Raw genomic sequence first — 12132 nt, forward strand, 5'->3', positions numbered from 1 at the left:
CGGGATTAGAACCCACGACCTCTGACTCCCAAGCCCAGGCTCTTTCCACTAAGCATCTGTTAAGTGCTTACTATGTGCCGGACTACTTGTACTAAGCGCTGGGGAGAATACAAGCAAATCGGGTTGGACACAGTCCCAGTCTCAAGTGGAGCTCATGGTCTCAATACCCGTTTTACAGATGAGGGAACTGAGGCACAGAAGAGTGAAGAAACTTGCCCAAGTGGCAAGTGGCAGAGCTGGGATTAGAACCCATGACCTTCTTACTTCCAAATCTGTGCTCTATCCACGACACCACGCTGCTTCAATTGCAGCAAAATAGGGGGAATTTGACTCCTTAGCTCTCAATTAAGGGCTCTGGCTATTGAAATGGTACAAACACACTCCCACCCCTCCCCAAGTTCAGAACAGGAAATCCAGCTGCTGCCCGCATCCCTCCCAAGAGGCCCAAGCCAGCTGTTCCATGGCCATCTAAATGGGGAGGGGGCATGGAAGGGAAAACGAGCTCTTGCTCCCCTTTCCCAGTATGTGTGTCCAGGCTGGAGAGCCACAACCGGAATGGGGAGTAAGAGGAAAAGGGGACAATTATGGAGTTATGCTCAGACTGAGTTTGGGGCGGAGTGAGGCTGGGGCCAGGGAGAAGGAGCAAGATCTGGGGAAAAAAAGAAATTAAAAAAAAGGGATGGGAGGGTGACTTCCCTCTGGGAGGGTCAGTGATCAGCCAGCCCTCAGCCCCCCTTCCCAGCCCCCAATAACTGCTGTGTTTCTTAACAAGGACATCTCATAATGTTAGAAATGAAAAACTTCACACCGCAGAGGTTCCTCCTGAAAACGTCCACTGCAATTTGGACAAAAATTAGTGAAGTATTTCAACAAAAAACTCTGTGCAGCACATCCCCCAAACCTGAAACCTCTTTACAAACAAACACACACTTTTGGCCAAGCAAGGTAGTCAGTCCTGGGAGGAATTACAGGAAAGAGATGATGATTACATGATCTCAGGCTTTGGTATAATGTAAGCCTTGCAAAAAGTCCCCATTATCTTAAAGAGCCTAAGATTGTGAGCTCCTTAGGACCAGGAACCCTTCCTAGTTTTCATCCATGTACTTTTTCCCAGAGCTTAATAATTATTATTACTAAGGCATCACAGGTAATATCCCCTGATTTTTTAACAGTGCTTTCTCCAGAGTACTTAAACATCGGTCATCTCACTTTATCCTTACACCATCCCCTGAGAGGTTAGGAGGTCTTCCCCAGATTTGGAAACTGAGGCAACGAGAGATGAAGTGATTTGTCCAAGATCACACGGCAGGCCAGAGGCCAGATCGGGTCTAGAACCCAGATCTTCTGAGTCCCAGACTCATGCTTTTTCTACTAGACCACAATGCTTCCGGGATGCAAGCTCTACTTTCTTCGTCTTGGTTCTCTTTAGGAGCAATCTCTAGCCTGTTCTGGGAAGAGCTGTGATTGAGTATCTCCTGGGGCTGGACCTCACCTAAAAAGATGGGCATTTTGTTCTAAATTTATTTTGCAATGGGTATCCTGGAGAGCAGTATGGCCAGGTGGAAAGAGCAAGGGCCTGAGAATCAGAGATCCTGGGTTCTAATTCCAGATCCTTCACTTGTCTGTCTGCTGTGTTGACCTTGGACAAGTCTCTTAACTTCTCTGTAACTCCATTCCCTCAGTTGTAAAATGGGAATTAAATACCTTTTCTTCCTCCTACTTAGACTGTAAACCCCACGTGGGACCTGATTAGCTTGAATCTACCCCAGTGCTTACTACAGTGCTTGGCACATAATAAGTGTGTAACATGCTACATTTTGTTAGTAGTATTATTCTTATGGCCTGGGGTATAGTGGAGCCTTTAGTGGAGACGCAGGAAAGCTGGAGAGAAAGAGATCAGAGGGAAATCATAAAAATAAGATAATAATAATGACATAATAAAAATTGTGGTGTTTGTTAAGCACTTACTATGTGCCAAGCACTATCCAAAGCCCTGAGGCTTAGTATTATTAATATCTGTCTCTTCCACAAGACTATAAACTTATTATGGGCAGGGAACCTGTCTGCTAATTCTGTTGTATTGGGCCCTCCCAAGCACTTAGTACAGTGCTCTGCACATAGTACATGTTCAATAAATACGACTGATTGGGGCAGATACAAGTTGATCGGTTGGATGCAGTCCTTGTCCCAGATGGGCTCACAGTGTAAGTGGGAGGGCGAACAGATACTGAATCCCCATTTCACAGATGAGAAAACTGAAGCATAGAGAAGTTAAGGGACTTGCCTGAGATCACAAAACAGGCAGGTGGCAGAGGCAGAATTAGAACTCGGGTCCTCAGACCTGGGCTCTTCCACTTGGACCACGCTGCTTCTGGATGCTTCCCCTCCAAGGGCTCCCCTCACCCTCCCAGATCCCTGCAAAAGGCCACCCCTGCTAGGCAACACTCCCAGGAACTTCTAGACTGTCGGCTCATGGTGGGCAGTGAATCCTAGCTACCAACTTCATTGCATTGTACTCTCCCCTGGGCATTTTACTGCCGGGCTCCACCCACAGTAAGGGCTCAATAAATATCATCGATTCCTTCTGCTACTCAGATAGGCCTGGCCCAATATGCTGTTGCCCTCTAGACTGTGAGTACGTTGTGGGTAGGGAGTGTCACTCTTTATTACCCTATTGTACTTTCCCAAGCACTTAGTAGAGTGCTCTGCACACAGTAAGCACCTAATACGATTGAATGAATGAATCCAGCTCATTCTTAGCTCCAAGGGGAAAAGGACAGAGAAGACAGGGTGAGAAGAAAGGTCTGGGGGGCTGCCTCTTCCTCACTCGCTGTCTGCCCCGTAGTTTTCAGCCTAGAGAAACAGAAGCTGTGCGGTTTGGGGTCTTTCCCTGCCTTTCAAAGACACTGCCCCCCTCCCACTCCCCTGCAGGGGAAAGAGCCAGGGCCAGCTGCCATTGTGTCGCTCCAGACATTCCCTGTCTCCCTGGCCCCGCCGCCAGGGAGAGGTGGGAGGGAGGGGAGGGTCCTGACAGAGAGCTGAGCAGGCCCCAATCTGGCTGAACACAGGGGCGTTCCACCCAGTTCCCTGCCCCCTCCCCTCCACATATCTGGCTTCTCCATGGCAAAGCCCCCAGGCCCTCTTTGTCATGCAGATGAGAGGCTGGGGCTGGGGGCCTCGGTTGGGCAAGCCCACCACAAAGCCAGAGCCACGTGGAGAGCAGGGGAGGGAGGGCGGAGGCAGATGTGTGAGAAAAGAAGATGAACAAGGACCCCCCCCATCCCACCCGCAGCATTCCCTTCAGTCCCGGTCCCACACTTCCTAATGCAGAACGATGGCAGGCCTCCAGGGTCCCTCTTTCCCTCTGCCTCAGTTAAAGTGTTCGGACCGTGGGGAGGGTAAACAGGGCACTGTGGGCTTAGAGCTTTCTGGGAAAGATGGGGCAGGGCAGCACCAGGGTGACCTGAACAGCACTCTGACAAGAGTCCTGGCAAGCAGCCTTTGCCTCCTTTCCACCTGCAGGTTGCCACCGTCATCACAATGAAACTGGAATCTGCACGCATTCGCACGCGTGTACACACGCTCTCGCTCGGATAAATGCAAACCCTGACAGAAACACACTCGCACTCATATAAATGCAAACGTCAGGACAGGTACACACTCATAAATTGAAACAGTTACAGACACACAGACACACCCACAGATAAATGCAAACACTGACACCCAGAAAAACGAAAACACACACACTCTGATAAATGCAAACTCTGACACGCACACACTCACTCGGATAAATCCAAACACTGACTGACACTCTGATAAATCCAAACACTCACAGACACACTCACTCCGATAAATCCAAACACTGGCTCTCAGATAAATGCAAACACTAACACACGCTCACACTCAGATAAATGCAAACGCTGACACAGACACAAATATGGACATCTCTCCTGCATCAGAGCAGCACAAGTCCTTTGGGAGTGGACAGAAAGGAATGGGAGAGAAAACTCTGCGAAGCAAAGAACTCGAGCACCCCGTTCCCTAGGCCTGACTGCAACTCTTGATTCCCGGGCCTCTGACCTCAGCCTTTTCCCCGTGCCAGGTGAGCGATCCGGTCCCCACGTCACCTCCTCAAAGACTCCTGAGCAACAGACACCTGTCTCCCTGGCGTCTGATTTCGCAGCCCCCGGGCCCAAAATAACCACTGAGACAACTGGGAGGAATGGCCTTCTTTGGGCAAACCGGTCTCCACAGTCACCACTCTGTTTGACAATGGGGGAGGTGACTTCAATCAGTGGTATTTATTAAACACTTACTGTGGCAGAGCACTGTACTAAGCGCTTGAGCTTATCTCGCCAGGCCTTATCCACTTGTTTCCTATCCCCCCGGCACTCCCCTCCTCTCTCTCTCAGCCTTTATAGGGACACACACACCCTCCCTTTATTTTTAGGGAAGTAGAGAGATCCAGGGGAAAGAACCCTGAACCGAAAATCAGGAGACAAGTGCCCGCTATGTGCCAAGCACTGTGGTAGGTATAAGATAGATTAGACACAGTCCCTGTCCCATCTAGGAGTCACAGTCTGAGGGAGAACGGGCACTGAATTCCCATTTTACAGTTCAGTGATGTCCAAGGTCACAGTGGATAAGTAGCAGAGCTAGGATTGGAACGCAGGGTCCCTGACTCTCAGGTCTGCACTCATTCCATCAGGCCACACTCCCAACCCCTCCATCACTCTGCTGTGTGAACTCGGTCAGGTCACTTACCCTCCCTGGGCCTCCAGGACCCTCCCTATCTCTCCAGAATGTTGGGAATGTAAATGAAGCTCATTTGGAAAATAAAAAGTGATGAATCCCCAAGATGGGGAGGATCTGACAACCCCCAGGAAAAACACTGATTCATTCAATCATATTTATTGAGCGCTTACTGTGTGCAGAGCACTGTACTAAGCGCTTGGAAAGTACAATTCAGCAACAGACAATCCCTATCCAACAACGGGCTCCCAGTCTAGAAGGGGGAGAAAGACAACAAGGAGACAGGCATCAATAGCATCAAAATAGATAAATGGAATTATAGCTATAGACACCTCATTAATAAAATAGAATAAAAAATATGTACAAATATACACAAGTGCTGTGTGGGGCGGGGAAGGGGGTAGAGCAGAGGGAGGGAGTAGGGGAGATGGGGAGGGGAGGAGGAGCAGAGGAAAAGGGCGGCTCAGTCTGGGAAGGTCTCCGGGAGGATGCGAGCTCTCAGTAGGACTTTGAAGGGGGGAAGAGAGCTTAGTTTGGCGGAGGTGAGGAGGATCTAGTGGAAAAAGCATGGGCCTGGACGTTAGGATCCCTAGGTTCTAAACTCCTTGTGGCCAGAGATAGTGTCTACCATCTACACAGTACTCTCCCAAGTGCTTAGTACAGTGCTCTGCACCCAGTAATCAATCATGGTATTTATTGAGTGCTTGCTGCACACAGAACACTAGACTAAACTCGTGGGAGAGTACACAATAACAGAGTTGGAAGATGCGTTTCCTGCCCACCAGGAGCTTATAGTCTAATACCACTGACTGACTAATTCTAATCCTGGTTTCACCACCTGCCTGATTCAAGTCACTTCATTTTTCTGGGCCTCAGTTTCCTCATCTCCAAAACTGAGATTCGATCAATCAATCAGTGGCATTCGTTGAGGACTTACTGTGTACAGAGCTGCAATCGCTGTCCACAGGAGTTAAGAGTTTATGGGGGGAGTCAGACAGTAAAACAAATTACAAATAGGGGAAACAGTAGGATTCAATACCTATTGCCTCTCCCCTTTACAATGTGAACCCCATGTGAGATAGGGAACTGTGCTGACTTGATTATCTTATATTTATCCTAGTGCTTAGTACAGTCCTTGGCACATAATAAACACTTAACAAATACCACAATTAACCTTGAAGATGGTTGGAAGTAGACCAGTGGGCCAGTAAGCAGTGAGGCCTAATGGAAACAGCATAGTCTCTAAATCCCGGCTTCACCACTTGCCTACTGTGTGACCTCGGGCACGTCACTTGACTTCTCAGGGCCTCCGTTTCCTCAACTGTAAAATGGGGATTAGTCAATCGTATTTACTGAGTGCTTACTGTGTACAGAGCACTGTACTCAGCGCTTAGGAAAATACAATATAACAGTAAACAGATACATTCCCTGTCCACCATGAGAGTACAGTCAAAATACCTGATCTCGTTCCCCCCACCATATCCTGTGAGCTCTATCTGCCCATCAATTGTATTTATTGAGCGCTGTGTGCAAAGCACTGTACTAAATGCTTGGGAGAGTACAATATAACAATATGAGACACATTCCCTGCCCACAATGAGCTTATAGAGTAGGACAGGGACAGGGACTGTGTCTGATCTGACTGCATCATATTTATCCCAGCACTTAGCACAGTGCTGAACAAATATCACTATTATTATTATTAAATCCAGAATGACGGTGGAGCCGTCTATGACCTGGATGGATGCAGGCTGGGAATGTGAGCACATATGTATATACCTGTAATTTACCTGTTTGTCTATTTTTTAATTTATATTAATGTCTGTCTCCCCCTCTAGACTGTGAGCTCCTTGTGGGCAGGAATGTGTCTGTTGTTATAGCGTACTCTTCCAAGCACTCCGTACAGTGGTTTGCACACAGTATGCGGTCAATAAATGCAATTGAATGAATGAAAGTGAGGGGTGCAGGGCCTACCGGCGTGGGGCCGTCCCGAGTGTTTGCCACGGCATACGTCAGGGCCCTATTTTGAGCTTCACAAGCAGCATCAAATGAATGTGGCAGAGTCTTGTCAGCAAATCTGGAGATGAAATGCCTCCCGCAGGGCCAACTGAGAGCACACCCCAGAAAGGAGTCGGGGCTCTAAGGAGATTCCCAAACAGCCCAAGCCCTGGCTCTGGACAAGGTCTACCTAGCTGGGGCCAGCCCCCACCCCCCTAGCACTACCAGCACACCTCCCCTCCCCACCATGGGCTGCTCAGCTCTCTGCAACCATAGGAACCCTCACTTCATCTCCTCCCCAGCTCCACCTTCAACTTCTTCCTCCTCGCCCAGGACGTCCACCGGCCAGGGAGACTTTCAGAATTGGTGGAGAGAGAGAGCCAGGGAGTTGAAAGAGCCCGAGAAACCAAAGAAGCTAAAGAAAACCTTCACCCAGGGTCTAATCCAGATAAATAACCTCCCGTCCGAGTCTCTGCCTTTCTGACCCAGGGTCAGGAAGCTCCCTCCTCAAACACGTTCAGATCTAACCTGCTTCTGGCCTCTTTGAAAAAACCTGCCCTGGTCCAGAGAACCACATGGCATCTCGGGTTTCCTAGAGACAGACAGGAGGGGAGCAGACAGAAAGGGGGAGGGAGGGGAAGAGAATGAGCGAGGGGAAGAGGAGGGATGAGCTCCCAAGTACAGCAGGCCAGAATCAGGAAGAAGGACCCAATCTCTCAGAGAGAAAGAGGGGCAAGAAAGGAGGAAGAGGGAAAGAGAGGAAGGAGGAAGAGAGGGAGAAAGGACGGAGAGGGAGAAAGGACGGAGAGGGAGAAAGGAGGGAGAGGGAAAAAGGAGGGAGAGGGAAAAAGGAGGGAGAGGGAAAAAGGAGGGAGAGGGAGAACGGAGGGAGAGGGCAAGGGAGAAAGGATGGAGAGTTAAAGAGGCCAAGCCAGAACCCAGAAGATACCTAGACCCCTAAGCCAGTGACACTTGATCCCAGCCTGTGACACGCCCAGGGTTAGAAAGGCCGGGTAGCCTCTCTTACAACTTTCCCCTGAGCAACTGAGGCCACCAACCTCCCCTTCAGCAAGTGGAAGACACAGGCCAGCAGGTCCTGACAGCCCCATCCTTACAGCTCCCAATTCAGCCCCCAAGTAGTGAGACCAAGGTGGGAGAGAATTGTCGCTCCAGACCACTTGGGGAGAGGAGGGACACTAAAGGAGGAGAGACAGGAGAGCGGGGAGCCGAGTGGAGCGGAAGGGAGTGGGAGAGGAGGGGTCAATTTTGACATAAGGTGGATTGCCAAGGGAGGAGGAGAGCTGCACTGCAAAAAGGCAAATTTTCAAAGTTCCTTTGGGATCCTTCCCCTCTTGAGACAGGGCGCAAGTTGCGGTAGGAGGCCAAGGACACTTCTCCAGACTTAAGAGAGAAGGGAATAGAGAGGGAAGGTCTGCAGAGGCAGGGAGGGAGCCTGGGGGGCGGCTTCCTATGTCTATTCCTTGGCCAGTCAGCAATCCCGGTCCTTGTGCCAGCCCAACTCCCCAGGCCCCTTCAAAACCCTGCAAAACCCTTCGGAAAAGGTGGGAGTGGAGAGGGGATGGGGAGGGGGATAACGCAGCCCCAGTGCCTAGAAGTACCAAAGTGGCACATTGAATTGGAAGCCAGGATTCCTGGGTCATTCCTCAGACCCCTACCTCAGTTTCCTGCAGGAGAGAGAGGGGGCAGGGCATGTGTGCCTCCTTTCTGGGGAAAGAGGAGGCTGGGGAAGTTATCATAAGGAGGAAGGAGGGCAAGATAAAGATCTCGAGGGGCTTCCTCTAGAGGACTGTAAGCTCCTTATGGACAACGAATGTGTTTCCCAACTCTACTGTATCTTATTCTCCCACGTGACAGTGCTCTGCACATAGTTAGAACTCAAATAGGATTAAATGAATGAGCCCCCGAATGTCCCCCCTTCCAGCCCCACACAACCCACTCCTCTCAGGCGGCCTGTCTCTGGGCTAAAATTAGCTGCTGCCGATTAAAACTACAAATTCTTCTCCCCTCCCCGTGTGCCCCCACAAATGATGGCAAGCACGTCGTCCGTTCCCCCCCGAGAGTCCAAAGGTGCCCTCCTACCCTCTTACTTTCCCCCCTCCCTCGGCTGGTGGTGGGGATGAGGCGACAGCACTGGGAATTTAGCCCCCCGAGGACCCCCACTTTTGTCTGAGCCACTCTGCAGGTCGCAGGGATTGTTCTGTGCCCCTGACAGCTGCTCCTTTGCTGGCGAATCTCAGCTCTCGGCACAGCGTGGGGGAGGGGAGCTGGGGGCCTGCGGGGCGGCTCCAGACCTGGGATGCGGGCAGTGGCATAAAGGGGGGAGTTGGAAGGTGGCGGGGAGAAAGGAAAACGGGATTTTTGTTTTGTTTTGTTTTGTTTTAAGACCAGACCCGGCAGGGGAGGGAGAGAGCCCCTGACCGGCTCCCACAGCTGAACAAGTTTCGCAGGGAATACCCTTTGTACTTGGACTTACCCGCCCCCTGCACCCGCTGCACCTCCCTAGCCCCCTCTTTTTCACTCTCCTTCCTAGAGAGGCCTGGGAAACGCTCCCCATCCCACCTCTTCCCCGACACGGGCCAGGAGAACGGACCCAGCTTCTGAGGGAGCACAAGCTGAGCAGGACACAGGCCGGGAGAGAAGCGTATCCAGAGCTGTCCCATATCCTTCCTGAGGTGGTGTCGGCCCCGGGAGAGGACCGGGAGGGGTAGCCCCTCCTGCCCCCTTCCCCTCGACAGCTGGCGCCACGGAGGTGGAGGCTGAGGAACCCTGTTTAGGCTAGACACGTTCAGGAAACCAGAAGGGGTTAGGGAGACTTTGGCCCAGCTCCTCAGCCAACTTGACACTTTCCAACGCACCTCGGTCCACTGGCGCTGGGGCTAGGGAGGGAGGCCCAGAGGTGCAACTGCTCCTCTCCTCTGCAGGTGGATCTCACCTGTCCACGGGTAGCTCTTCTAGATTGTGAGCCCGTTGTTGGGTAGGGATTGTCCGTGTGGCCGAACTGTCTTTCCAAGCGCTTAGTCCAGCGCTCTGCACACAGTCAGCGCTCAATAAATACGACAATGAACGAATGAACGGCCAAGGCCCCACGCAGGAGGACACGAGGTGGGGACAGTCACCCCGGTCCTCATCTCTCGGGGAGACCATGACAGTCACCAAATCCTCCCCTAACTTCCTGGTCACAAGCATCCTTCCCCACCCCTAAACCTGGGAGAAGGGAAGGGGGTGGTGAAGGAGAAGGGACGCAGCTCTTTCCACCCCCACCTATCCATCAGTCCATCAAACCAGACCTAAACCTGGCCGGGGGAGGGGGGCTCCGGCCGGCGGGCCCCACCTCGGGGGAGAGAGGGGCTTGGGGGGGTGGGGGCTGCAGAGACAGGGCCCCTGGGTCCATCTGCTCTGCCTCTCCTCTCTCCCCCAAGACCCTCCTCAGTAGAAGCCAGATCTGCATCCCTCCCAAGTTTCCTCCCGCTGTCCAGGGCCTCCCCCCGGACCAGCTCAGCTGTTGCTAGCAGGCATCACGGTTCCCTGCTGTCTCTCTCTCTGAACCTTCCCGCCCCCCAACTCCAAGCCCCACAACTCTGATGGGCTGACTCTTTATAAGCGGGAATGCACAAAAGTCTCCGACAGTTGTTAGGGGGGGAACATCAGGATGCACGGGGGTGACACCGCCGGCCCGGCCTCCGGTCCCTCTCATCCATTCTCCGCCATCACGCTTAGTTGGGACTCTTCTCCCCCCCGAACCCTCACCGACCCCAAAGCCGGGATCCTTGCCTTTTGATTCTCCATCAGTATTAGTTTCTGTGTGCGAGCGGAGACCCCTCCATCACCTCTCCCCCCCATCCGGAGCTCCCAGACACCTGCTGGGAGTTCCCGCCCCGCGCCCCCAGACCAAGCCCCAAACAGCCCCCCATAGAGAAGCGGCGTGGCTCAGTGGAAAGAGCCGGGGCTTGGGAGTCAGAGGTCACGGATTCGAATCCCGACTCTGCCACTTGTCAGCCGTGTGACCGTGGGTAAGTCACTTCACTTCTCTGCGCCTCAGTTCCCTCCTCTGTAAAATGGGGATGAAGACTGTGAGCCTCACGGGGGACAACCTGATGACCCTGTATGTCCCCCAGCGCTGAGAACAGTGCTCTGCCCAAAATAAGCGCTTAACAAATCCCAACATTATTATTATTATCACCCCAGCTCCCCCCCACTACTGACACCTCTACAGTAGAGAAGCAGCATGGCTCAGTGGAAAGAACCGGGGCTTGGGAGTCAGAGGTCACGGGTTCGAATCCCGGCTCCGCCACCTGTCAGCTGGGTGACTTTCGGGCAAGTCACTTCGCTTCTCGGTGCCTCAGTTCCCTCCTCCGTCAAATGGGGATGAAGACCGGGAGCCTCCCGTGGGACAACCTGATGACCCCGTCTGTCCCCCGGCGCTTAGAAGGGTGCGGGGCACATAGTAAGCGCTGAACGAAGACCAACATTATTATTACCCCGACGTTGAACATTGCATAATCTCATCGCGCCCGGCCCGACCAGTCCCTCCGGGTTCCCCCTTCGCCCCAGACACGGCCCCCCCCGCCCATATTGCACCAGGCTCCGCTCCGGCCGCCTCCTGTTGACCCCCCCCCCCCCCAGCCCCGTCCCGGCTCTCCGTGCATGGTTCCCCGGGGCGGTCCGGCACCGCACCGAGCTCCGCACCGAGCTTCGCACAGCTCTCCCCACCCCGTTGCACGGCCCCCTCCCCCTTCCCCCCGCCACCTCACCTGCTCCCGAGGGTCCCGCTTCCATCCCATACACCCCTGGATGGTCAGGCAGGCCGGACCGAGACTGGCGTTAGGGCGTGGGGGGGCCCCCGCCGCTCCGGCCTCGGTTTCCCCCCCCCCGCCCCCCAACCCGAGATCAGCTCCCGCAAGCCCCGACCGCTAAGTCCCCGCTGGCCCCCAGTGCGCAGGCGCGCCCGGCCCCCGCCACCAACAAAGGCCAACGCTGGGGGAGGGGCGGCCGGGGGGGGGGGGGCGCCCCTCCTCCCCGCACAGCGCCCCCTGCCGGACCGACGCCGCCTCGCTCCCACCCCCTCCGGCCCGGGACCGCCCGCTCGCACCCTCCTATTTCCACATATTCATCATCCCGTAACAGTGGTATTTGTTCAGCGCCTCCTCTGTGCAGACCACCGTCCGATTTGTACCTATTAATGACAGAATAACAGGGGTATTTGTTCAGCGCTTCCTCTGTGCAGACCACCGTCCGATTTGTACCTATTAATGATAGAATAATAGGGGTATTTGTTCAGCGCTTCCTCTGTGCAGACCACTGTTCTAAGCGCTGGGATGATAACAGGGGTATTTGTTGAGCGCTTCCTCTGCGCAGACCACC

At 53.3% G+C, this 12132-nt stretch overlaps 1 protein-coding gene across 1 annotated transcript in view; it reads right to left on the bottom strand.

The window, feature by feature from the left end:
• Positions 1 to 11642, bottom strand: part of LOC100079232 (protein argonaute-1) — a 38113-nt gene extending 26471 nt beyond the window's left edge. Inside the window, 1 exon segment of the mRNA XM_029080834.2 lies at positions 11523 to 11642. Within this exon segment, the coding sequence (XP_028936667.1) occupies positions 11523 to 11547 (25 nt within the window). The 5' untranslated portion in view covers positions 11548 to 11642.
• Between the last annotated feature and the right edge of the window lie 490 nt (positions 11643 to 12132).

Source organism: Ornithorhynchus anatinus, chromosome 16, assembly GCF_004115215.2.
Source record: "Ornithorhynchus anatinus isolate Pmale09 chromosome 16, mOrnAna1.pri.v4, whole genome shotgun sequence".
NCBI lineage: Eukaryota > Metazoa > Chordata > Mammalia > Monotremata > Ornithorhynchidae > Ornithorhynchus > Ornithorhynchus anatinus.